The 24,698-nt window shown below is 39.8% G+C and overlaps 1 protein-coding gene across 3 annotated transcripts in view; it reads right to left on the reverse strand.

Moving 5' to 3' along the window:
• The window catches only part of CADPS2 (calcium dependent secretion activator 2), a 565,755-nt gene that overhangs the window by 168,342 nt on the left and 372,715 nt on the right, over positions 1-24,698 (reverse strand). For all 3 annotated transcript variants that reach the window (XM_075015102.1, XM_075015094.1, XM_075015112.1), the window contains exons 10-13: positions 16,851-16,959; positions 15,779-15,982; positions 9,480-9,616; positions 3,710-3,897 (exon numbers count right to left, since the gene is read on the reverse strand). In XM_075015102.1, the coding sequence (XP_074871203.1) occupies positions 3,710-3,897; positions 9,480-9,616; positions 15,779-15,982; positions 16,851-16,959 (638 nt within the window). The remainder of the gene's footprint in view (positions 1-3,709; positions 3,898-9,479; positions 9,617-15,778; positions 15,983-16,850; positions 16,960-24,698) is intronic.

The raw sequence follows: 24,698 nt of genomic DNA on the forward strand, positions 1-24,698 counted from the left end.
ATGCCACACAGTTCCACTTTGTTTTTCCCCAGATCATTCATGCTTGAGTGTGGGGGTTGCCTTCTTCAACAAACCAGAATTGAAAAGGGATTCAGCGATAGGTGGTAATAGGGTCTTCGAGCGCCCCAGCCAAGCATCTTCAGTACCCTGCTGTTCCCTAGATCCCATTGCGAAAGACAGATTCCACTGTACACATGAAACCTCATAGATATGTAAGGCAGCCTGAATCTGTGTCACCATTTCATCAGATTCCATACAGAGTTATTACTAAAAAAACAGGATGAAAGGCAAGAAAAATAAATGTGCATCTCCTCGAAAACCTGCTTCCTGTTTAGCACTTTCCCACTGATTTACACCACCATTGGGAAGCACTGCTGCAAAGACGGCTGATACCTGCTTCTGGTTGGACACGGAAAGCTTCAACTAGAGAGCCCTCTCCACATTCACATCTAGGCTCAGACTAGCATGGGTCTTCTGGCTGATTCAAGTCTGTTATGGAGGGCTCTAAAGAATATTTCTGATATGTTAGCACTGTTGTGCCTGTGAAAGAGTTTAAAATGCACAATCAGGAGGGTAACAAATAAGTGAAATCCTGTGGATTTTGCCAAGGGTGAAAAAGGAGAAAAAAGGATAGTGGAGAATCAAGAGGTGATCTTCCATAAACACTCTGATAATTTAATGTGATTTGTTACCAACCAAATACAAGAAAAGAAAAGAAAAAAGAAAAATACCACTCTGCCCTGAACACACCTACATAGAATGAATGTACTAGAGTATTAAACAACTCTCTGTATAGCATTTGAGCTCCAGGTACATAGAGTAAGGCTCTCTCTTATACATGACTGAATACAACAAATATCTAATAACTACTATAATCACAATGCATATTAAATACGCATTCTTGGTCTTTATTATGCAGAAGTAAAAGAAAGCAAAAAAAGTTAACAAGAAGCCTTTCAGAGGTTATTTGTTGTATGTCCACTATTACTATTAACTGATATCTGATAATTATGCAGCAAATTAAACTGGTGAGAATGTTGAAAATCTTGCTCTGAAGCAGAAGTATCCCACGTTGCACAGTAAATTGATCTACTTGAAGTATGTACAAACGGTAGCTGATCTCAAAGGTTGGCCACTGCATTCATGATATTCTTTAGTGAACCTGCATATAGGCTTGCTCTGTTCCTGCAGCTTTTCACATTGTTGCAAATATTAAATTTTTATTATGTGAACTGTGTCTTAATGATATAGGTTGAAGAATCCAGCCAGTATTTCTTTCTTGCTGCTGCTGCTTTTTTTTTTAAATGACAGGAGAATGAATATACACACACAATATCCAGCTATATCTATCTATGTCCATGTATAGCACTGAGATGCCATACAGTAAGTTGGAAAACATGAATAAAAAGAGACATCTTAATCTGATCATTTGACTAATGTCACTAAGGTTGCTTGCCACTCTGAAATAAACGAGTATCTAAAAGGAACAGTGATTACTTTGTATACCGACTATAGTCATAACTGGTATTTCTACCTCTTCTCCCACTCCAAAGCTAGTATATCTTAGATGGTCTTTGTCAGGCTAGTAGCAGGTTTAAGGTCCTCCTAACCAAAGAAAAACCTCTGAATTCACTGCTTATCCATCATTTCTAAACCATTTAATTGGACCATGAAAACTCTTTGTCTTGGCTCTGTGGTATTTTTCCTCCTCAGCATGACTTACAAAACTAAGACATATAACAACAGAGATCAGCCTAGAACTTTGGCCTATCATGTATTGTCTGTGAAATTCTTTTTCTTCTCTCCTGCACTTCCCTAGTGGTTCTGTAGAAGAATGAGTGGATGTATTATCTGTGTATGTGTGTCTGTCATCCGCAGTGAGTGTCTCTGTTTCTGTCCTTGACTTACTTTTCTTCTTCTTCTTCTTCTTCTCTTTTTTCAATATCTCAGTGCTAGTCAGACCCGCTCTGTTCAACACTATTCTTTTATTCCTAAAACACTTATAATGCTATTCAGACAGCTTGCATTTGTACAGAAGGATACATACATACAGAGTGCTTACCACTGTGGAAAATGATGTGCTCCCTGATATTTTTCCACATACAATCTACATGGTTGTCCTTCACTTAAGAAATAAAAAGAAACATATCTCCCTTCCTTTTTAAAACTTGAAATAAGTTTGTTCAATTATCACTGAATACTTGCCTTGTCTGATTCACAACTAATAATAATAATAAAAATGCTGGAGGCAAACCTTCACAGAAGCAGACGTGGCAGCTCAAGTAAGTTTCTTGTAGGTACTTCAAGATTTGATAAGAGAAATGTACTTTGATAGAAAAGAGGTTACTAAAAAAAGCCAGAAAATGTACCTAACTTGTCAGCATGCAAGTAAGATACCTGGAGCACATCTCAGCTGCACAGTGAGAATTTTTCCATTTTAAACAGCCAAGGAAATTGTTTTCCTTAATTCCCATTCTGCCTCTTCCTAGCCCTCAAGGTACACAAACCCCTACACTCTTGTTCCTAACATACACCCAATGCAGCCTCAGAGGTTGGGAGGCTCTGTTTCGTCCAGCAGGGATAAGAAATTCTTGACCCTTTTAAAGGTTGCACCCCCACATTGGCTTGAAGAGGGCAGCTTTGTGGCTGATGGGACAGAAGGCTGCAGCCAAAGCCTACTTGCTGCCATGCATAAAAATAAAGGATTTATAAGCCCTTCCCCTGCCCAGGAGTGCCATTCTTTTGTAGGAAGTAAGTTGCATCTCTTGGGATGACAGAAGGGCAGGGTTTTAGGGCCAAGAAGGATTTTTTTTTCCCTCTCACAGTCAGATTTGTCTGGGTATTGTGGAGTTCATTCACCTGCTCCTTAGGAGTCCAGGTACCCAGTGGACAGGTTGTAAAATTAATTGCTCTTTCATCTTGGAGGAGCCCATTGCAGTTTAGTAGGTGGCGTCTGGTTTCCTGATCAACTAGAATTGAAAGAAGATTAGGAGTAGGCATCTCCCAAAGAACCGGGGAATGTTGTTGCAGCTCCTAATGTCTGGCCCCTTTAATCATCATAGGAGGGGACAGCAGTGGGTTCCCAGCAACAGTGCTGAACCAGGTTAATGGGGTGGAGGGCTGATGGGCAACCTCCCCAGCTGGAATGAATTACAAAGGAAAGATGACTTGCTCTGGACAAGTTGTTGCCAGATGTGCTACTTACTAAAGCTACCACTTACCTAAATCCTATTCTTAGTGATTTCTCTGTCTTCCTGAGGTGCCTGGGACACAAGACACTTCAGTAAAAGAGACAAGTTGGTATGTTACAGGATCTGGAAGGAGCACCAGAACTCACTGGGTTCCAAGATTGCTCATGCTACTTATTCACAGCACCAGCTCAGGAGTGCAACACCTGATGGGGAATTTAGAAGAAAAACCTAAAGCTCGGATGCAATGGGTGGAAACACATGCTTAATAAAATGGCACGTGTAAGCTTCATCAAAACCCCAGAACTACTGTGGAAGCTTTTTGTGAGCTGATCCTTTTGTTTATTTCAAGTATTAAATTTTGTTATCTGCAGAGTGCAAGAATTGATATCACTTTGGGCAGGAGGCTGGACTCAATGACCTCTTTTCTAGCCCTAGGATTCTATGATTCTATGAAGTAAACTGCAAATATTTTCCCTTCATGTATTAAGTCAAATCTAATCACTTGCATGTTAAATTACCTATTGCCATGAACATGAGAAGCACAGAATGCAAAGCTGTAATGGAGCAAGGTCGGGTCAACAACAGCACCATTTTCTGAATGGTCCATCAATTCATTAAGGTAGCAGAGATGGCGGTGACAGCCTCTCACACCATAACGAGCACAGTATTCATCTAATACGAAGACCTGGCCTGGACTAAACCAACCCTGGAAGAAAAGGGGAAAAATACATTCTTTTAGTTCACCATGAATTTTCTTTTCATTTTCTTGCTTCTAAATCAACCCAGCAAAGGAGCAACAAAAGCAAATAATGTTTTTGTGCTTATTACACACACACTGCGTACTAGTCAAATTGATGCTAATAACGTAGATGTATCAGAGGAGATGGGCTCTAACAAAGCTCTCAGTAACTGCAAGTGTCATGGAACAACTCTTTGCTGTTCTGCAGCCTTATTACTACTGTGAACCACATGGCCTAGAAAAAATGAACTGACATGTCCATGATCCTGTTCAGAATCTAAAAACGTCATTGTCTGCCAAACTAGAAAATACATTAAATAACACGAACACCTCCAAGAGCTGGAATTAATTAATGAAATTAATGATAAGCTGAAAAAGAATTGTGGAAGCAAATGTTACAGCTTCTTTAGGAAGGAAGTTAAAGACAAGCTCCAGGTGATTGATTCTATGTGACTGCATACTTAAATAAGACTTCTGAACCACAGTTTAACTGCTTCTCCATCTTTCTTATGTAACACACTTTCGCATAACCATTTCAATGTGTATAGTGTATTCAAAGTTATGCAGCTAGATAGGGATGGGCAAACTATGGCCTGCAGGCCGCATCCAGCCAGTCAGCCATTTTAATTTAGCTCTCAAAATCCCACTAGGGGCCAGGGTCTGGGGCTTGCCCTGCTCCACATGTCATAGAATCATAGAAGAGTAGGACTGGAAGGGACTTCGAGAGGCCATCGATTCCAGCCCCCTGCCCTCATGGCAGGACCAAGCATTTTCTAGACCATCCCTGAAAGCCATCTATCCAACCTCTTCTTAAATAGCTCCAGTGATGGAGATTCCACCACCTCCCTTGGCAATTCGTTCCAGTGTTTGATCACCCTGACAGTTAGGAACTTTTTCCTAATGTCCAACCTGAACCTCCCCTGTGCTGTAGCTCCACATGGCTTCCCAAAGCAGTGGCATGCCCCTTCTGGCTCCAACATATAGGGGGACCTGGAGGGCTCTATGTGCTGCCCCGCACCTCTCACTGTCTGGGAACCGCGGCCAATGGAGCTGCAGGATTAGAGCCTGAGGATGGGAGGGCAGCACATAGAGCCACCCGGTTGTATTCTTAGGCAGGAGTTGGTTGGAAGGAGGACATGGTGCTGCTGCTGCCAGGAGCTGCATGAGGACATAAGAACAGCTTGAAGCCTGTACTCCTCATCCCCCATCAACATGCCCCAAATCTTCTGCCTCAGTCTTGATCCCCCTCCCATCCTCCAAACCTCTCAGTCCCAGTCTGTAACCTCCTTCTGCATCCCACAACCCTCATCCACAGCCCCACTCCAGAGTCTGCACACTGAGCTAGAGCCTACACCCTCACCATATACTCTAACAACCTATTCCAGCCCAGAGTGCCCTCCTGCACCCAGAACTCCTACTTTCTGGCCCCGCAGCAGAGCTTGTGCCTGCAGCTGGAGCCCTCACTTCCTCCCGCACCTCACCCCCAATTTTGAGAACATTCATGGCCCTCCAGATAATTTCCATATCTTGATGTGGCTCTTGGCCAGTTTGCCCACTCCTGAATTAGATAGTTTATGGAATTACTCATGTGAAGAAGATAAGGAGGATCTGATCTAACATTGTGAATAGACATTCTGGGGCATGACTTTGATTAGGACACAGAGCACTTTGGAAGATGGATTTGAGAAGATCAGCTCAAGATTGCCCAGAATAAGGAAGATAAGGAGGATGCCTTTGACAGAGGGACATGCTTTGAGCAGGTTCTGGCTACATACAATTTGATCCCTGATTCAGAAAAAAAAAATAAAAAGAAGAATTTGATTCATCTCATGATTTGGTGAAAGGTGCTAAAATAAAGTTTCAAAAACAACAGAAAGGCTGAGGCTGCACTACTCCTCCCTTTTGAAAGTGACATGTTAATGAGGGATTTTGGAAGATGCTAACGAGGTGCTAACATGAATACGCTGCATCTCATTAGCATAATGGTGTCCGCGCATGATTAGAAAGTGCCGTTTTTGGAATGCATGCTGTCCGTGTATGTTGGGGCATTTCAAAAGGACTCCGTGACTTCAAAAGCCCCTTCTTCCTATTTGGTGCTAGGAAGAAGGTGCTTTCAAAATCAGGGGGTCCTTTTGAAAGGCCCCTAGCTACAGGGGCGGCACGCGTTCCAAAAGCGTCACTTTTGAATCACGCGTGGCCAACATTATGCTAATGAGGCACTGCATATTCATGTCAGCACCTCATTAGCATCTTCCAAAACCCCTCATTAATATGCTCCTTCTGAAAGGGAGGGGTAGTGTGGCTGCAGCCTAAGATAACTATCAGAGGGGAAACCGTATTAGTCTGTATCTGCAAAAAACAATGAGAAGTCCTGTGGCTCCTTATAGACTAACAGATATTTTGGAGCATAAACTTTCATGGGCAAGACCCACTTCGTCAGAGGCCCACGAAATCTTATGCTCTGAAACAGCTGTTAGTCTATAAGGTGCCACAGGACTTCTCATTGGGTTAACAGGAAGAGAGATATAATCATTGGGGTGAAAGGAGGTGGTGTGCAGGGAAAATGCTAATATTTTTAAAAAGCAGAACTTTTAACACTGACACTTTTTTGCTTTTTAAAAGGATCTGTTTCTCATGTAGCCTAACCTTTACTAACCTTCCTCATGTAGCCTAACCTTTAATATTAAAGACATTTTGAAAATAAAAATCTTCCAGAGTAAGAGGACCAGTGCTTCAAAGAGGTTTGGGATGAAATTAAATAATTATAGTGACAGCATCTGGAAGCTTCTCTTTTGAATTATTTCCTATATAATCAGAATGCTTTAGTGGTCTTAAATATTTATAATAGAAATAAATGTGTTAGGAAAGACTCATGGAAATAATATTCACATTATAGTTCCAACTTATCTATTGTGTAACTTAGCTGAAGACAATGGAGTGACACTGGAAAGAAATTTGGTTTTGTGTTTTCAGTTTGACTCTCACCTTTAATTTAGGATTATTTTTTGAGAGCTCTTTACAGTTATCACACAAAGTTGTCCAGGCTTTTAATATACAATCCAAATCTCATTAAAGTCAATGGGAATCTTTCCACTGCCTTCATTAGGTTGTGGATCTGGCTCTTAACATTTATGAAGGAAGCCTTGTTTTGTGATGGCACCCTTAAACCCCTGCAAAATTTTAAAGTAATGCCAACCTAGATACACCCATATCTAAATCTGATGTGAAAATATCAATTTTTTTCATTAAAGAGAGCAAATTATTATGGTAAATAAATGGGAAAGAGAGTTTAATTGCATGCATGTGAAAAAAAGGTATCCAGAGATTTAATATGCCCTAATTAAATCAAAATGATATTGTTGACCAAAAAGAAACTTGTCTTCTACATTAATAAAATTAATTATATATTTCCAGATTTTAACAAACATATTAGGGAAGATTTTTATTTATATGTGTATATCTAGGCAGATAACAAAATTATAAAATTTAATTTATGATTCTATAAAATTATAAATTAGCCAAAACAGAAGGCAGTACATCCTCACTAGACTAAGAGTGCCATTTACATAATTAAGGCCTGTAATTGAAGATCTGCTTCCCACATTAAAAAAATCTGTGACAAATATGTGTCTTTATATAACATGTGTCCACACACAAATACTTATATGTATATATGCACACACAATTATGCAAACAACTATGCACTACATATTGTTAGATAACAGCATTTTTTCTGGCAGTTTTTATTTATTGCCTAATTGCAAAAAAAGCTCCCTACTGTTTATAATAGTGTTAAATTAAAGATGCTTAGTGCTGATAATAGGTTTAATAAAAGACTATGCATAATTCCAATTCCTTAAAATTAGCGTTTAGGGGGTTTTGTAGTCGTATGTGTGAATAAATATATATTAATTTACTGAAATGTTAAAAAGCAGTTATTTTTTAAAATATCTGCAGTAGATAAAAATCTGAAATGTTCATTACAGAATCACCAAACACATAGCTATAGCTATGTATACATTAACTGGTCATATTAGCAACCTCAAGATTTTATTTAAAGTGGATGGGGTTAATACAATGATTTCTTTCTCTTTTATATTCAAAGTAAAACAAAACATTATCCATGTATATTATTTTAACTTTTCATAAACAGAAATGCCAATAAGAAATCCCCTTTTTTTGGGTGCTGTAGCCCTGCATATTCCTGAAACCCTTTTAAAGTTCTTGATTCCAATGTGATCTTTAGTTTCTTACTATATTATTAGTATTATAATAAAAAAGATTTGGACCCTGATGCACTGTTAGAAAGCTACCACTTTCTCCTGAGTGCCAATTTCTTTGCACAGATGCACCTTCAGGCCTTTTCCATTGATTCACTGCACAAATGACAGACACAAAATTAGTTATTTAACTTTTTCCGCACGTTTAGTTCATACACTAATGAAGAAACCCATAATTTAAAAAGTGTTTTTAAAGAACACAAGCACTGTCAAAAAGGCTTTTTTTTTAATTGTACAAACTAGCCAATAGAAATCAGCTCACAGTTCTATCTGGACAACCTTGACTGGTTAGTTAGACAGAAATGAAAATGAAAAAAGTGTTGTATAAACATGCTAAGGTACACAGTTTTGAAGAGAGTATGCTAGATTTTGATGATAATAGAAACTGATCACAACTCGAATTCCTAAAGTTAAAAATATGGCATTGGCATGTTAGGGGATCTGATTATGACATTAACGACATCACTTTTACACCTGTGTAACTCCATGAGCTTCCATGTAGTTATTCCTGATTTTCACTGTTTTAAATTAAATCAGGATTAGTGGGATATATTTAAAACAAAACAAAAAACAGAAAAAGCCAAGACAAAAACGCAATAGACAACAAACGAATCTGACTAGGTGTTGACCTTCTCACCCCAATTTTCCACATTGATCACATACTTCAAAATTGGGGAAAATATGTATTTTGGCACAGTGATCACATTTTATCTGTTTTCTTTTAGTAGTTAAAAATATTTCTAACTACCAATTATTGCATGCAATTTATACAAGATTTAAGCTTACAGAGTGAACCTTGTTTCAGCTGATTAAAACCCCCATAATTCTATTTGGCTTTTTTCCGTGGGGTATTCATTCTATTCATTGGGGTTTTTAAACTTTCCTAGTCCATGACAGAGGAGAGAATTACAAGATAGATGACATAATGTCTGACATCTGGCAAGCTGAATTTGTACCTTAAAATGCCTGTACAGGTGTTAGTAAATCCTACCACAGAGGTTTCCATTTTTATTAAAGCCTTCTGTTTTATTCAGCCCTCCCTAGAGGAGCTGATAAACTACACTTCAGAGTCAGTTTGAGTCTATTCTGTTCTCTATTGAGTGGCACAGCAGTAGTCTTCAAGTGTATAATTTTCAAATTTGAAGCCAATCGATTGAAATCCTTTATCCCAACTACACGCACAGTTATTGAATGAGTCAGGAAGAAAAGGCCACTTTGTTAACAACTATTTCTCACTTTTTCATCTCTTTTATTCCATTCTGTACTCACCAAACAAGAATAGGAATCATTCAGTCTGTGATCCAAGGTCTGCCTCTGAAGTACTCTAAAGAGAGACGCATGGTCAAACTTGCAGGGATTAGCAGAAATAAACTCATCCATACCATGTTTCTGAGCACGATCTGCATCTGTTCAGAGACAGGAAAACACATTTAGTATGGTACATGTATACAGTCTTAATTAAATGAAGATGATTATGGAAAGCATTAAAAACTGAGGGCCAAATTAAATTGATGGATGAAAGCAGGTGATTCTAACTACAGAGTCTTGTCTTAAACTGAGTTAGCAACAGTTGACTTGAATTGTTTTCTAATTGCCTATCACCAAAAAATCTGGGCACATTACACAGATTAAATATAACAAGAAGTATGATGAAATTGCCTGCAACTGTGAGTACAAACAGCTCTTTTTCTTTGTACTGTCCCCATCAAAACATAAATGATCCGACTAAGGCCCAGAACAAACAAGTACTTGACCAAACTGCAGTTTAGAAAACCTGTTTGCAAATGCAGTACAGAATATTAAAATAATCATACGGTCCGAATGGTTTTAATTATATCTTTTTAAATAGAACAGATTATAAAATAATCTTATTTCTATAGTTTGTTCACATGAGGACCTCTTGATAATTTTAGCAAAATTACCAAGGAAATAGTCATTCTCAATTGTAACAAAAGTTTGTGTATTCATTTCTTGATGTAGGAAAGAGAATGTCCACTGCACATCAAAATACCACTCACAGAAAACATTCAGTCTTGCTAGAAGCCCATTTCCCAAATGGCAAACTGGAGCAGAAATGAACACATTGGGTTGAGCTAGGTCATTTCCAGCCTCCTTTTTGTACTCTGCTTTTAATGAGACAAACCTAAATGTAGTAATGGCAAAGAGCTCCTTCAACCTCCAAGCAAAGAGTAATGAAAAAAGGGGGCAGTATTTTTGTGTAAATACATAGAGAAAACATGCCATTCCAAATGGCACTTCAATCAAAGGCCCAAATTTATTGTTCTTCACAGATTGCATCTTTCAACGCCTTTGAACCCCGCGGGTTTATCAAAAGACAAGCTCTGGAGATTGCTTTCATTAATGGTATGTTTTGTCCAAGTCCTCAATGTGAATTATCAACCACGTATGGACAGAAAAAGCCTTACCATGCCCAAAAGGACTAGTTATGTATTAGCACATTAGCTCAGCTAGATTCTATAGACTATGTTTGGGGTGAACAGTCCTATCAACTTAAAAATTGACTTTCCCTTACAAAAGGAGATCAGCTTTTGTTCCTTTAAACTCAACTATGTCTTTTTATGCTTGTTACTAGAAAACTACAGTCCTAAATGTCTCCTAAATGTAATTTTGATAATTACATGGTACAAACCTAAAATTTCTAAAGAAAGGGACACAAAAGTTTATTGATTAAACCCAATTATAGAGTCAGATTCATAATAAAACTCCATATTGATCTGTGGGCATGATGCTAACATAATCAGTCACATTTAGAAATTTAGCCCCAGATCATATTGATCCATGTCAAGTTCAACTTTCAGCTGTACTTGTAGATGGAAGAATTATTTAATTCAAGCTGAAGGATCTGCAACATCATATCTTGAAAAGATGCACAAACTAATTCATATCACTTGGTTTTGCATTGTCAAAGCAAGAGTCACATCCATGTGACAGATTTCACCAAGGTGGATGTAGCAAATAAACAGTGTGACAGTACATTGACGATTTAAGGTATGAGATGATCATCTACAGAAACAGCAACATATTATTTCTTAGCATTTAAGAAGCAACAGTATGTGTGATTCAACATCTTTTTAAAAGATTAACATATGTTTCCTAAATAAAAGCAGACTACCATCAATCACAAACTTAGACTGTATTTCATACATAGTAAACTGAAGAGTCCTTTAAATGTAAGTGGTAAATAGCTGAAATGTACATAAAATATTAAAGAGATAAAAATAAGCCACCCATGAGATTTCATTTGAATCAAAGATATTAAACTATGATAAAAAGTTATTTTGAATATTGTTTCCAAAATGTTCACATTGATAGAAATACTTCTCCAGACAATCCATATTAAGGTAACAAATAGAATTCTTCTGCATTTCTTAGTAAGCATTGTTTCTCGTATAAATATCTATTTTACAAAGGTTTTTTTGTTTTTGGGTTTTTTTTGTCTTTACAGCAGGTCACAGAAAAAAGAATACATAATGATCTTTTGAGCTGTGTCTCTGGTGCATAATGTACAGAACAGCTTGCTGAAGTTTTTGGGACTTAATTCTTTGCATAATTACAGGTAAAAGATCATTTTTCTTATTTTAAAAAAAGTATATATTTCTTTTAATTATTAATTTGAAGTTAATGGATGGTGTGTTATACAATTAGACATTCACCTAGCTTTCAGATACACTAGTATGGACATTTGAACATGTATGAAGTCCCTCTGAAGTCAGTGGAACCTGTGACAGCTGCCTCAGATGCAGGATATGTTTAGGGGAGAGGGGAAAGGAAGTTTAGGTTACAGATATACACACTTATTGGTACTTGATCATAATGCCCATTTTCTACTAATATAGTCATTTATATTTTTCTTCAAATGTCATTAAAACCTTAATGTTATATCAAACATTAAATGGGAAATATATCAATTAATAGTTTTAAAAAGAAAAGAATGGTTAAAAACTTACCTTTGCCAGCTACACGTGAGCAGAAAATAATAAAAAAATAGTTTGTGTCAAATACTGTTTACTCTACTGTGTTTACATTCTTGTAACTGTCTTTTCCATTCTTTCCGTGCACAAATAAAATAATATGAAATAAAGGAAATAAAGTCGTATTTCAAAATTACAAAATCTAAGATGTTGTTTGGAAGACTGAAGAAAGGGATAAATATTTTATGACTGTGGTGTTAGAGTTCAATTGGCACTACACTTTAGCATTAGTCAGAATACCAATGTGCTCCATCAGTAAATGAACTAGTGAACTTGAGACTTTCTGGTTTACCCACCAAGGTATAAGTGAAACCATGGCCACCATAATGTTATAAGAATGTAATGCAATTCCTTTTTAATCTCTATTCACTTATTTTACTTATAGAAGAAAAAAACCAAGCAGGACTGAAATTTGTCCTGCTTATTATCAGTTCATATTTGACTCACTCCCCACCAGCAATACTAGCTGTGTCATCTCTGGATTAGGTCCATGTGAAATTAACATGCCCTTTTCTGTTCAGGAACCATAAATAGGTTAATTGTTTAATTTAATGGACCACAGGGCTTGATTTAACTTTCACTGAAAATCAATGATGAAAAGGCTCCACTGATTGCAACAGGAGTTGAAAGAGGCCCTTACTTTTCAGTGAATATTTCTGAGACATTGGAAAGAAAGAAATTGGTTCACAAACAAAATTAAGCTAGGAGTGAGAGGAAACAAAGTACTAATATGGATCACTATATAACTGACATTTTTAATTATGCAAATTCAAACATAGCAGTAGTTAAACTTTTACAAAAATTAATAAGAATTAAATTTAGATTCTTAAAAAAGTTAAATTTCCAACATTTCCTCAGTTCACTTTTATTATAGAAAATATGTGTGTACATGTTGAAGAAATTGTAATTTACCCTTCGGTTATCATGTACCAGGAAACCCTGATTTATGGAACACATTAAATACCTAGTAACGGTTAACAGAATGAAACACACCAATAAATCTGCTATCAGCCTGCTTTAAATGTTTGCGGTCTGAATATATGTGGGTATTTATTCAAAGTTGCTCATATCAGATTTTTTTAAACTAATATGAGAATATTAGAAATTGAGTATAGTGTAATATAAGTAGTAATACTAATATAATTGAGAAGTGCTATCTTTAAATTTAAGAAATAGTCCCAGATTCAGCAAATCACATATGCACATATCTAATATGAAATGTTTAAAAAGTGGGTTTTGCCCACCAAAGCTCATGAGACACTGTACATACATTTGAATAGTAACAGAGAGGAAGCCGTGCTAGTCTATACACTATCAAAACAAAAAGCAGTCAAGTAGCACTTTAAAGACTAGCAAAATAGTTTATTGGGTGAGCTTTCGTGGGACAGACCAACTTCTTCAGACTATAGCCATACCAGAACAGACTCAATATTTAAGGCACAGAGAACCAAAAACAGTAATCAAGGAGGACAAATCAGAAAAAGATAATCAAGGTGAGCAAATAAGAGAGTGGAGGGGTGGGGGGGAACGTCAAGAATTATTTGGCTTAATCTAATTCTTGACCTTCCCCCCCCACCCCTCCACTCTCTGATTTGCTCACCTTGATTATCTTTTTCTGATTTGTCCTCCTTGATTACTGTTTTTGGTTCTCTGTCTCTTAAATATTGAGTCTGGTCTGGTCTGGCTATGGTCTGAAGAAGTGGGTCTGTCCCACGAAAGCTCACCCAATAAACTATTCTGCTAGTCTTTAAAGTGCTACTTGACTGCTTTTTGTTTTGTACATACATTTGTTAGTCTCTAAAATGCTACAGGACTGCTTGTTACTTTGAAAGTATTTGAGTAATCCCATTCTTACTTATGGATAGACCTTGAAAAGTACAAGCTAGGTAAACTTGCAACTCCTTATTTCACCCAACTGTTACTATGAAATCAACAGAAATTCAGCACATGCTGAAGATTAAGCATATATTACAGTGATTGCTCAAGTGGGGAGGACTTCAGTGTTATGTTTACATCCTTTGATAAATCAAGGCAGTTAAACGTGTTTATTTGAACTTAGCTCTTCTCTTCACCTCCCAGTGACTTCATACAGACTATGGCTACGTCTACATGTGCACACGACATCGAAATAGGCTATTTCGATGAATAATGTCTACACGTCCTCCAGGGCTGGCAACGTCGACGTTCAACTTCGACATTGGGCAGCACCACATCGAAATAGGCGCTGCGAGGGAACGTCTACACGCCAAAGTAGCACACATCGAAATAAGGGTGCCAGGAACAGCTGCAGACAGGGTCACAGGGCGGACTCAACAGCAAGCCGCTCCCTTAAAGGGCCCCTCCCAGACACAGTTGCACTAAACAACACAAGACCCACAGAGCCGACAACAGGTTGCAGACCCTGTGCATGCAGCATGGATCCCCAGCTGCCGCAGCAGCAGCCAGAAGCCCTGGGCTAAGGTCTGCTGAACACGGTGACCATAGAGCCCCGCAGGGGCTGGAGAGAGAGCGTCTCTCAACCCCTCAGCTGATGGCCGCCATGGCGGACCCCGCTATTTCAATGTTGCGGGACGCGGATCATCTACACGTGCCCTACTTCGATGTTCAACGTCGAAGTAGGGCGCTATTCCCATCCCCTCATGGGGTTAGCAACTTCGACGTCTCGCCGCCTAACATCAATTTCAACTTCGAAATAGCACCCAACACGTGTAGCCGTGACGGGTGCTATTTCGAAGTTGGCGCCGCTACTTCGAAGTAGTGTGCACGTGTAGACACGGCCTATGACAGCAGTCAGCATGTCATGGGCTGCATCAGTGGCTGTGTTATTAAGGAGAGACTGATAACACCAGCTGTACTGAGGTTGCTCAGCACTTGTCATGAGAAGATTCTCTTTGCAGTCGCATGTAACTCTGTATAACTTTATTTGAAATAGTCTATGCTGTGTTTCTGTATCAGGCTGTTTTAGTTTATGTTGTGGGGTGGGGTGGCGGGGTACTTGAGCCAAAATGGTTCAGTCATTTCTGAGAATGAAAACATGCGAAAGTAAGTTTTGCCTATGTTAAAATATTCCGGTGCTTTCTTAAAGTTCTAGCACCTGCATGTTTTGTTTGAATGCTTTGAAGATTCAACACATAATTTAGTAATTTCTTGGGATATATGGAAGTTCACCTTGGCCCAACTACCTCTCTGTCTTATCTTTACATTAACATATTTGTATAATATATACGGATGCAGAGAAAAGCAGATTATAAAATAATGAATTGATGAAAGTAAAATCATGCTTTCCTATTGATCACTGTAATGGGTAACTCTTGGAAAAAATATAGTCTACCACAAACGTTAGCTCCATGGCAAGATGTGGTTCAAATTTAACCCTTATAAAGTTAGCTATATACCACAATTCACATTAGCAACAATGACCTCCAATTAAGGCATTCTCTGGGTGTTAATGACACTGAGGGCAAAGAAACTTTCGGCTAAGAACAAACTATCAGGAAAATCCTCCTTGTGAATCACACTTCTAAGGCTATCACTCCATGCTTCTCTTACTAAAAATGAAACCCTCAAAATACTTACAAAGCTGTGATAATTCCATATGGACACTTCCCCCTTTTGGATTCATCTTCTGTACTTGACTGGCAGGAATGGGTTTATATGACTGGCCTGTTGCTCTGTACATTGCTTGAACCCATAATATTCTATCCTGCTCATCATCACTGGCAAATATTACTGTATCACCTTCTTTAACAGCATTGAAAAACATTTGACCACCTTGAAGACCTGCAAAAATAGGCAGCAAACTAAACTGTAAATGCACAACAGAACCAGTTATTTTTAATGTTAATATTAAATAAATATTTAGTATGTTAACTAACTGGATGCCAATATTTTTAAGATCATCATATAAATTAAATAGGTATTTGTGGTAAGGAATCATGAGAAAATATGTAGCACAGCCATTAAATGGTAGTATGTAGACATATACAGGCCATGCAGAGATTAACAGATCCTAATCTTTTTCCCACTGAAGACAAGAATGAGGGAGGCAAATAATAATTACTACTTATACAATCACTTTTCACCTATGAACCACTGCACAAACTAATGAAGCCTTTCAGCACCCCCAGTAGGTAGGTAATTTTAATTATTCCTGTTTTCATGTCCAGAAGTTGAGATGTTAGCTAATTTACCCAGCCGGGATTATAATCTATGAGCACCTGGTTTCTGATTATCCTGTAAATTTACTAGATGACGCCAACTCTTGCAGTGCTGACACATGTGTTTTTAGATTCACAGGCTTCATTCAGTAGAGTCCTTTTCAGTTCTTGCTATCTGTCACTGTTTACAATTAATATCAGAAATATAAAAAGAAAGGAGAAGACGCTGGTTTTCTGTGTTTCTCCCAGGGATGTATTTTTGTTTTAGTGGGACCTTTTAGACACCTTCTTTTGAAATTTTTTATCTGCTTTCTTTCAGCAAGCTTCTTTCTTTCGAGAGCATGATTTTCACAGAGGAGTGACTATAAAACCTCCAGCCACTGGGAGAAAATAAATGTTTTGCTGACTGACAAAAACATGAAAGGTAATAAGTAAAGTGAATCTGCTATGGTAAATATTGTGCAATAGTTAGGTAAAATCATGCAAAGTACCTGGGTGGGGAGCTGTATAATCCACAGTGTATCCTTCAAGCTGCATTAGTTCCTGAGGCTCAGATTTCTTTTCTCTGTAACTGCACATTGCAAATGTGTACTGGCTTACCTGAAAAAGAACAGGAGTTTTGGTTTGTCGCATTGCATTGCATTTGTTTACAGGCTGGCAGGCAACTGATTGGTGTTAAACAACACCAGCAAGGCACACATACAGAAAGCAGAAGTAGCTGGTAGAAAAGAGCTGTCAAAGGCCAGTCTGCAAATGAAAGATTATTTAAAGAAACATTTCAAACAGTGCAAAATTTCTAATGCCCTTCTCCCATCCTGGTGAGGATACAAAAAGAAATGGGATCACACATGCCTGCAAGTTTCTTCAACATAGCATACTGTACTCTGTAGTATAACTTTCAAGAAAGTGTCAGAGCCTCATCCAGTTGAATAGGAGTGAAATTATTGGGGTCTGATAGAGGAAGCTCTTGGTACAGCCATCTAAATGCTCACACTGTGGGGGTGTGAAAATGCCATAACTCATCCTCTCAAGACAATCAACTGCCAGAAAACTAGGGATATGGCTACACTATAGTTGCTGTTTCAGGATACAAATGTGTCCTGAAATAGCAACTCCGCAGCCAAACACCGTACTTGAAACATCAGCGCTATTTCAAATGCGTAGTTCTGGTACCCCACATCAAACGAGGGGTAGCAGAAACTTCAAAATAGATGCTTATTTCGAACCTAGGTGCTGGGAGGATGGCACCAAGTTTAAATAAGTTAACTCAAAATAAATTATGCAATTTATGCCACACAAATTTTGTAAATTATTTTGAGTTACAGCTACAATGTAGCCATAACCTTGAAGTAGACTGCTCGTGGAAAAGACCCTGCTGCCAGAAGGAAAGGCAGGTTTATACCTCACAATCAGCCAGTAGCGCTAAATGAGAGTGAAGTCTGGTCATTTCTAATCAATAACATAAGTTTCATGAGGGTTTGGGGAAAGAGAGCTAGGGTGGGACTTTTGAATCATTATCTGAATCAAACTTTTTGGGTGTCTCTATTCCAAGCCCCAATCTGTACATAATTCTTTAACACGTAGGGTGACTGTCTGTCCTGTTCTGGGCAGAACAGGCCCATGTTTCTGGCACCATCCCGGCATCCTAATTTATTTTCCTAAAGGGACTAATTGCCCCATAATCCACTTTTTTCCTAGCCCAGGTAGCTGCTCCCCATTCTGGCTTCCTGCGGCTGGGGGAGCTGGGAGCTGGACCTGCCCAGCAGTGTGGTTGCCACCCAGCTTCCCCCAGCCAGGGGGAGCCAGGAGCCAGATCAACGTGGCATCAGAGCTGCTGCCTGACTTCTACCAGCTGGGAAGAGCTGGGAGCCAGACCCACAGAGTGGCGCTGGGAACTAGGGTACTGGGAACTATGCTGCCACCTGACTTCCCCTGGCTGGGGGAAAGCAGAACCCAAATGGTGGTGCGGCTGCCACCCAGCTTCCCTCAGCTGGGGGGAGCTGGAAGCTTCACTGGTGGGGTGGCAGCATAGTTCCCAGTACCCCAAGTCATGGGGCAGCCGCAGCTGCCCTCCCTGCACTCCCCTAGCAAGGTGGCAGTCCCCACAGGGCAGCCACGGCCTGACTCCCAGGTAGGGTGGCCATTTTGGCTGGGACGCGTCATTTCCCCGTGTCCCATATTTGGCTGGGGAGAGATATGGTCACCCTACTAACACCTCTCATCTGAGGTCAAATTCCAACAGCTGCCTTCAGCTGAATTCAATGGGTTCTGCAGGTGCTTGGCCAAATCTTGCATTATGTCTTAAAAACAACATCTCCCTCTCTCTCTCTTTCTCTGCCTCTTCAAAATGGTGCATGTCCATGTTGCTATGCTGCTTCTACTTTGACATGCTCAGAGGAAAAGTGCAATATTAATGTAAAATATTAGTAATAGAATCGGTATAACTAAAGTTCTGTATACTACTTCAGAAATACACTGCCTCATTTTAATTATTATTTGTTGGGACTGGGCCCCATTGTGGTAGATGCACATACTAAGTGAACAGTCCCTGTTTGCAGAGTTTACAATCGAAATCAAGACGACAGACAAATGCAGTATGATCCCATTTTACAGATGGGCAACTGGACACAAAAAGATAAATGACTTATACGTGTCACAAAGGCAGTCTATGGCGAGTCTGGAACAAAACCTAAGTATCCTTAGTCCAGACCTGCTGACAGGTGGAGACATTGGGGGCAATTGTGCCAGGGCTTGGCAACTCAAAGGGGCACAGGGCCCGAGGCCACCATTGGCACTACCGGTCCCTTTAAATTGCTGCCAAAACCCTGTGCAGCACCCTGCAGAGCCCTGAGCAGCGCACTCCAAACAACCTGTGTTGGAGTGTGCGGCAGGGTCCTGGTGGTGCTGAGGGATGGCTATCACAGCCTTCAGCACTGCTTGTCCAAGGCCCCATCCTTTCCAGAAGCAAGGAGCGACCTCCAAACCCCACCTTGCCCATCCCTAATTTTTGTATGAGTTAATGAATATCATTCAGATAAATGAATGTATAAAGGCAACAGGTGAGAGAAAATCTGTCATGTCTCAAAATAAGTTCTTCGTACTGGAAAATAAACGTCACACCTAAAAATATACATTTTATTCTTGTCTGAATTTATTTAGCTTCAGTTTCAAAATGTTAAATCTTTGTATGTCTTTTTTTGCTTAGACCAAACAGTAATATTACCCATTAAATATTTGTAGACCAGGGCCAAGTCACTTTTTCATTTTCTCCTGTATAAAGTAACTATATTTGTTCTCAAATTTCTCACTAAAGAGTATATTTTTCCAACTGCAGTTCATTCTTGCAGCTCTTTTCTGAACCCTTCTAATTTTTCAACATCCTTTTGGAAGCGCTGACACAAGAACTGGGACAATATTCCAGTGACAGTCTACTAATGGCATATACAGAGGCAATACCACCTCTCTAGCACTAGTTGATATCCCCCTCCTTATACACTCAAGAATCACATTTGCCTTCTTAGGTACAGCTTTACACTCATGACTCACTTTGCAGGATACAGCCCCCTCCATCTTGCAAGTGTGACCTACACTCTGATCCTCCCTGAACGATTCTGCATCTGGTGATACTAAAAAAGCCCATGTTGTTCAAATGTCAGAGAGGTAGCCATGTTAGTCTGTATCTTCGAGAACAACAAGAAGTCCTGTGGCACCTTATAGACTAATGGATATTTTGGACATAAGGTTTCGTGGGCAAAGACCTGCTTCATCAGATGCATTAGGGGATCAGATCCGTTAGTCTATAAGGTGCCACAGGACTTCTTGTTGTTCAAGTTGCAGAGGGGTAACTGTGTTAGTCTGTATCTGCAAAAACAATGCAGAGTCCTGTGGCACCTCAAAGACTAACAGATTTATTTGCTCATAAGCTTTTACGGGTAAAACCCACTTTGTCAGATGAATTTTGTAAAAATGAGTCTGTCTCACCAGCTGATCCAGTTCATTCTGTATCCATACCTTCTCAGACTAAAGCTTTAAATAGCAATGTCACCCTAATGACTTGCTCATAAAGGTAGTTAGCAATTAACTAATCATGTTAATGTTTATATTCCATTTTTTTTCTGATTGTTGCCATTACTGTACATCTGTGAAGACACCCTGAATTATCTGATATTTGGCTGACTGCTAATACCTCCTGCATAGATCTACACACAAGGTGGTCTTCTAGAAATGGTGTAACGCAGTCTGTTGGCTTTTCTAACATTAGTTAGATAATAAGTCCTAAATTTTAGATTTTTGTTTAAAAATAAAGAAAAAACCTTGAACTTTTTAAATTTTAATACAAAGAAAAAAATCCTGAGAAAATCCTTTAGAAAACTGGGGAATAAAGGAATTGCCTTATTGGATTATGGCTGGGTCTACACTTGCCCCCATCTTCAAAGGCTAATTCTCCCCCGTGCCAACTTTGAAGTGTCAAACTTCGAAGTGCCGGCATAATCCTCATTTGAAATTGTAGGCAGAATAATAGTTTATATAAACTATATTTATATTTATATAATAAATCTAAAGAAGTTAATTAAGACTATCACAATTTATGAACTGTAAAGCTGCCAATGTGTGATTATTGAAATATCACTGATGGACAATTGGGTAACTTAATCTGCTCAGCCAAAGAAATTAAGATGTTTGGTTTTCAGGTATATTCCACAGACATTGTTTTAGATGCATCAGCTTTTGCCTCATCAGGAATGAGTGCTTCTGTCACAAGATTATGATTGTTAATTATTTTTACAGGACATGTGCAAGGTGCTTAACGGAACAAATAAGAGACAAATCCCTGCTAAAAAAGGGCTTACGATAAGGAGGAAATAAAAAAAAAAAGCATTTGTTCACTGCTTTTCTTCTAAATGCATTTTAAACTTTCCCTCACCATTCCAAGCCAGAGTCATGCTGTGTGTTCACTTGGATATGAATACCACACGCCCAGCTGTACCCATATGGCATGTAATTTTGAGCTCACATTTACTATCATTCCACATATATTTCCATCAACCACATACAACCTTTTACAGACAGACTTATAAGTAGCCCATGGTAATAATTATAGTAATGATTGTCCACCATAAAAAACTCTGTGATTGAACCTGAACCACAAACCCCGCCCTTGCACTCCCATCTGGGTCACTACAGATTCTCCACCCTGTCTCAACAACAAGGTAACAGATTGTTTGAGCTGGAATTAAAGAGGCACAGGTGTTACCACCTGCTATAAATTCTTTAGTTACCCTTTCTATGAGCCATATGTTTTACTGGATATTTAACGGACGCAATCATACTCTGAAGCTCAACAATCTACTACGCTGCTGATAAAACATGCTTCTTAAATCATGAAAGTAAATGAAAATAATAAATTTAACTTAAAATGTTTTCAAATAGTTAAAGTTCTTAGTAAGAATGATGTTAAACTTAGAAAATCAACATTCTCTTAGTGCTAGGACTACAAAGCGTGTTTCCACTTTATTTTGTATTACAGTAGGCCCCTGAGTTACACAAGTGTTATGCTCCCGGGCAGCCTGGCATAACTCAAATGTCACCCAAGTTGTGGGGAAGCTGGGAAATTGACCAGAGCACCAGCGCTGATCAGTTTCCTGGCTCCCAGAGTGGTGGGAGTGAGCCGGGAACCGTGCTGGGGGAGCCAGGGAGTGGAGAGGGGAGCTGGGAGAGGATTTCAACTTGCACTTAACTCTCGTTAATGCAAGTTAAGCACAAGCTGAAATAACACATATTGGGGGTTTACTATACTATCCAACAGTGTAATGTTGTCAAATTTTTATGCATAAAGTCTACGAGGCCAGGATTTCACAGGCCACCTTGAGGAAGAATTTCTGGACTCATGCACTACGAAACCAATGTGAAAGCTGGAACACATTGATGATATTTTCATCCTTGGGACTGAGAAACTAAATTCCACCAGAGATTACCACCACATATTCAACAACCACCACCCTCCCATCAAATGCTCTCTAGAATTCTCCCACATTAGGATCAACCTACACTATACTATGATCAATTTTAACAATGAACCCCCAGAGGTAATTATATACAAGAAATCCATAAGACCCTCATACCTCCTTTCAAAGATCCAGTATACACCCCAGTCACACCAAAATCTGTTCTCTATGGCCAGGCATTCAAATATCATAGAATATGCTCCAAGGAGAACATCCAGTTTATACACCTTAACATACTTAAAATTGCCTTGAAACAATGACACTCCACCAACGAAATAGTCTTTTCGTGGAATGGGCTACCAGATACATCCTGCTTCATTATGGGGGGAAACCCCACGCTGATCACACATCCCTAGTTGTCACCTACCACCTTACAATGGGAACCACATGGGATGTCATTAAACAACTAAAATCCATAGTTGATGGGGAATCCATCCTGAAATATTTCCAGAATCCCCTCTTCTGACTCTCATATAAGCCCACAAACTCACCCAGCTCATTACCAGAAGCTAGGTTCCTACAGAGCTGGACACATCTCCTCCAAGTAGGACAAGATCCTGCCAGAACAACAGAACATCATATGCAAAGCCCACAGACATATCCCGGTTACTACCAGTACCTCCCCCATAGATATCTTTCAAGATCCAGGAGTCGTATATTTGCCTATCATACGTGTACTTCATCCAGAGCACTACATGCTCCGAAGTCAGCTATGTGGGTAAAATGAGTCAATCACTACACTCCTGAATGAACTCATACAGAAAATAACACCACACAAAAACATCATATCACCTGTGGGCAAACACTTTTCACAGAGCTATCACTACATATTTGACCTCTCAGTCCTTATCCTCAAAGGAAACCTGCACAAAACCTGCAGAGGAGACTAGAAGCTTTAATTCGTAACTTTGCTTGATACTGAAAACCATGGGCTTAACACAGATACTGTATTTATGGCTTATGGTAAAAATCTGTAATCCACTGATCCTCTACCTTCCCCCCCACCTTTTTTTTGTCTGGTCTTGCCACTGCAGAGGTATTAACTGGCCACTTTGCCTTGAATGGTCCCTTAGAATGTGTAAACTACTCTAGATCAGTGGTTTTCAACATTGCTTTTCATTTGCGTACCCCTAAAAAGTTATGAATGGAAGTGTGGACCCCTTTGGAAATGTCAGATACTGTCTATGGACCCCCAAGAATCTCTGGATCACAGGTTGCAATGCACTGTTCTATGGTAATTACAGAACCTTTGGAGCAAGAGTGGGGTACCTTGTATGGGCTAGGGGCCACTGATCTAAAGAAAATCAATTGGGGCTCACACACATGCAAGAGGCACAAAAAAAAACAATCAAAAACCCAACTCACTGGTGTGGTCCTCAACAGAGGATCAAAAAAGAAAAATGAATGAGTGAGGAAAAGAGATACACACAGCCCAGGGTGCCAGAGTTCCCCACACACTTCAGACCCACAGGGTTGGGGCACCAAGGCTCAGGGCTTCCCCTCAGATCAGATAAATTCTTCTGGGTGCCCACAGGCTCAGGAGTGGGTCCAAAAATGAGAGCTTCAGTGTGTTGGAGAGGGCTACCAGGGAACAGACTGAGGTTGCAGGTGCAGGGCCTGGGGATAAGGCAGAGTGCAGGAACGAAGTGGGAGCGTAGGGTCTGGGAGAGAGATAGGGTGCAGGCGCCAGCTGGGAGTGCAGGGTCTGTGCAGGAGGTAAGATGCAGGGGCAGGGTGGGAGTGGGGAGTAGGGTCTCTGAGGGAGGGAGGGGATGGGAAGGGGCAGAGGATTGGGACACTTACCTGACACAGCTCCCAGATGTGTGTGTGGGGGCAGGGGCACAGCTGGTTCCTTGCTGCCCTGTGCTTGCAAATACCCCCTCTACTGCTCCCATTGACCCATGATTGCTGGCCAATGGGAGTGACACGGGTGGAGCCTGCAGGCAAGCCTTTCCTTGCACTGCCATTCTCCAACTCAGAGATGTTTCCTCCCCCAGCCAGGCAGAGCTGGCCACACAGGGACTTTTGTACAGGCACCCCATTACGAGGATATGAGGGAGAAGGAGAAGCAGCAGGGAGCAAGTGCTCAAGCTCCATCCATGCAGAGGGTGCCAAGGCTTCAAGACTTGCCATGAGGCTGGAGTGCTAGCATCAGCTCATCCTTCGTGAGGGGGGAGCCCTGAGCCTGCGAGCTGGACCAAGGCAAGCTGGCGGCCAGATCTAGCCAGCAGGATGTAGAGTTCCCCTCCCTGCTTTAGACAGCCTATGGGCTCCCAGAGGTCACAGTTCTAAATAACCTGTTCCACCTTGTATTTATCTGTGATATACTGACTA

Source organism: Carettochelys insculpta, chromosome 1, assembly GCF_033958435.1.
Source record: "Carettochelys insculpta isolate YL-2023 chromosome 1, ASM3395843v1, whole genome shotgun sequence".
Classification (NCBI taxonomy): Eukaryota; Metazoa; Chordata; order Testudines; family Carettochelyidae; genus Carettochelys; species Carettochelys insculpta.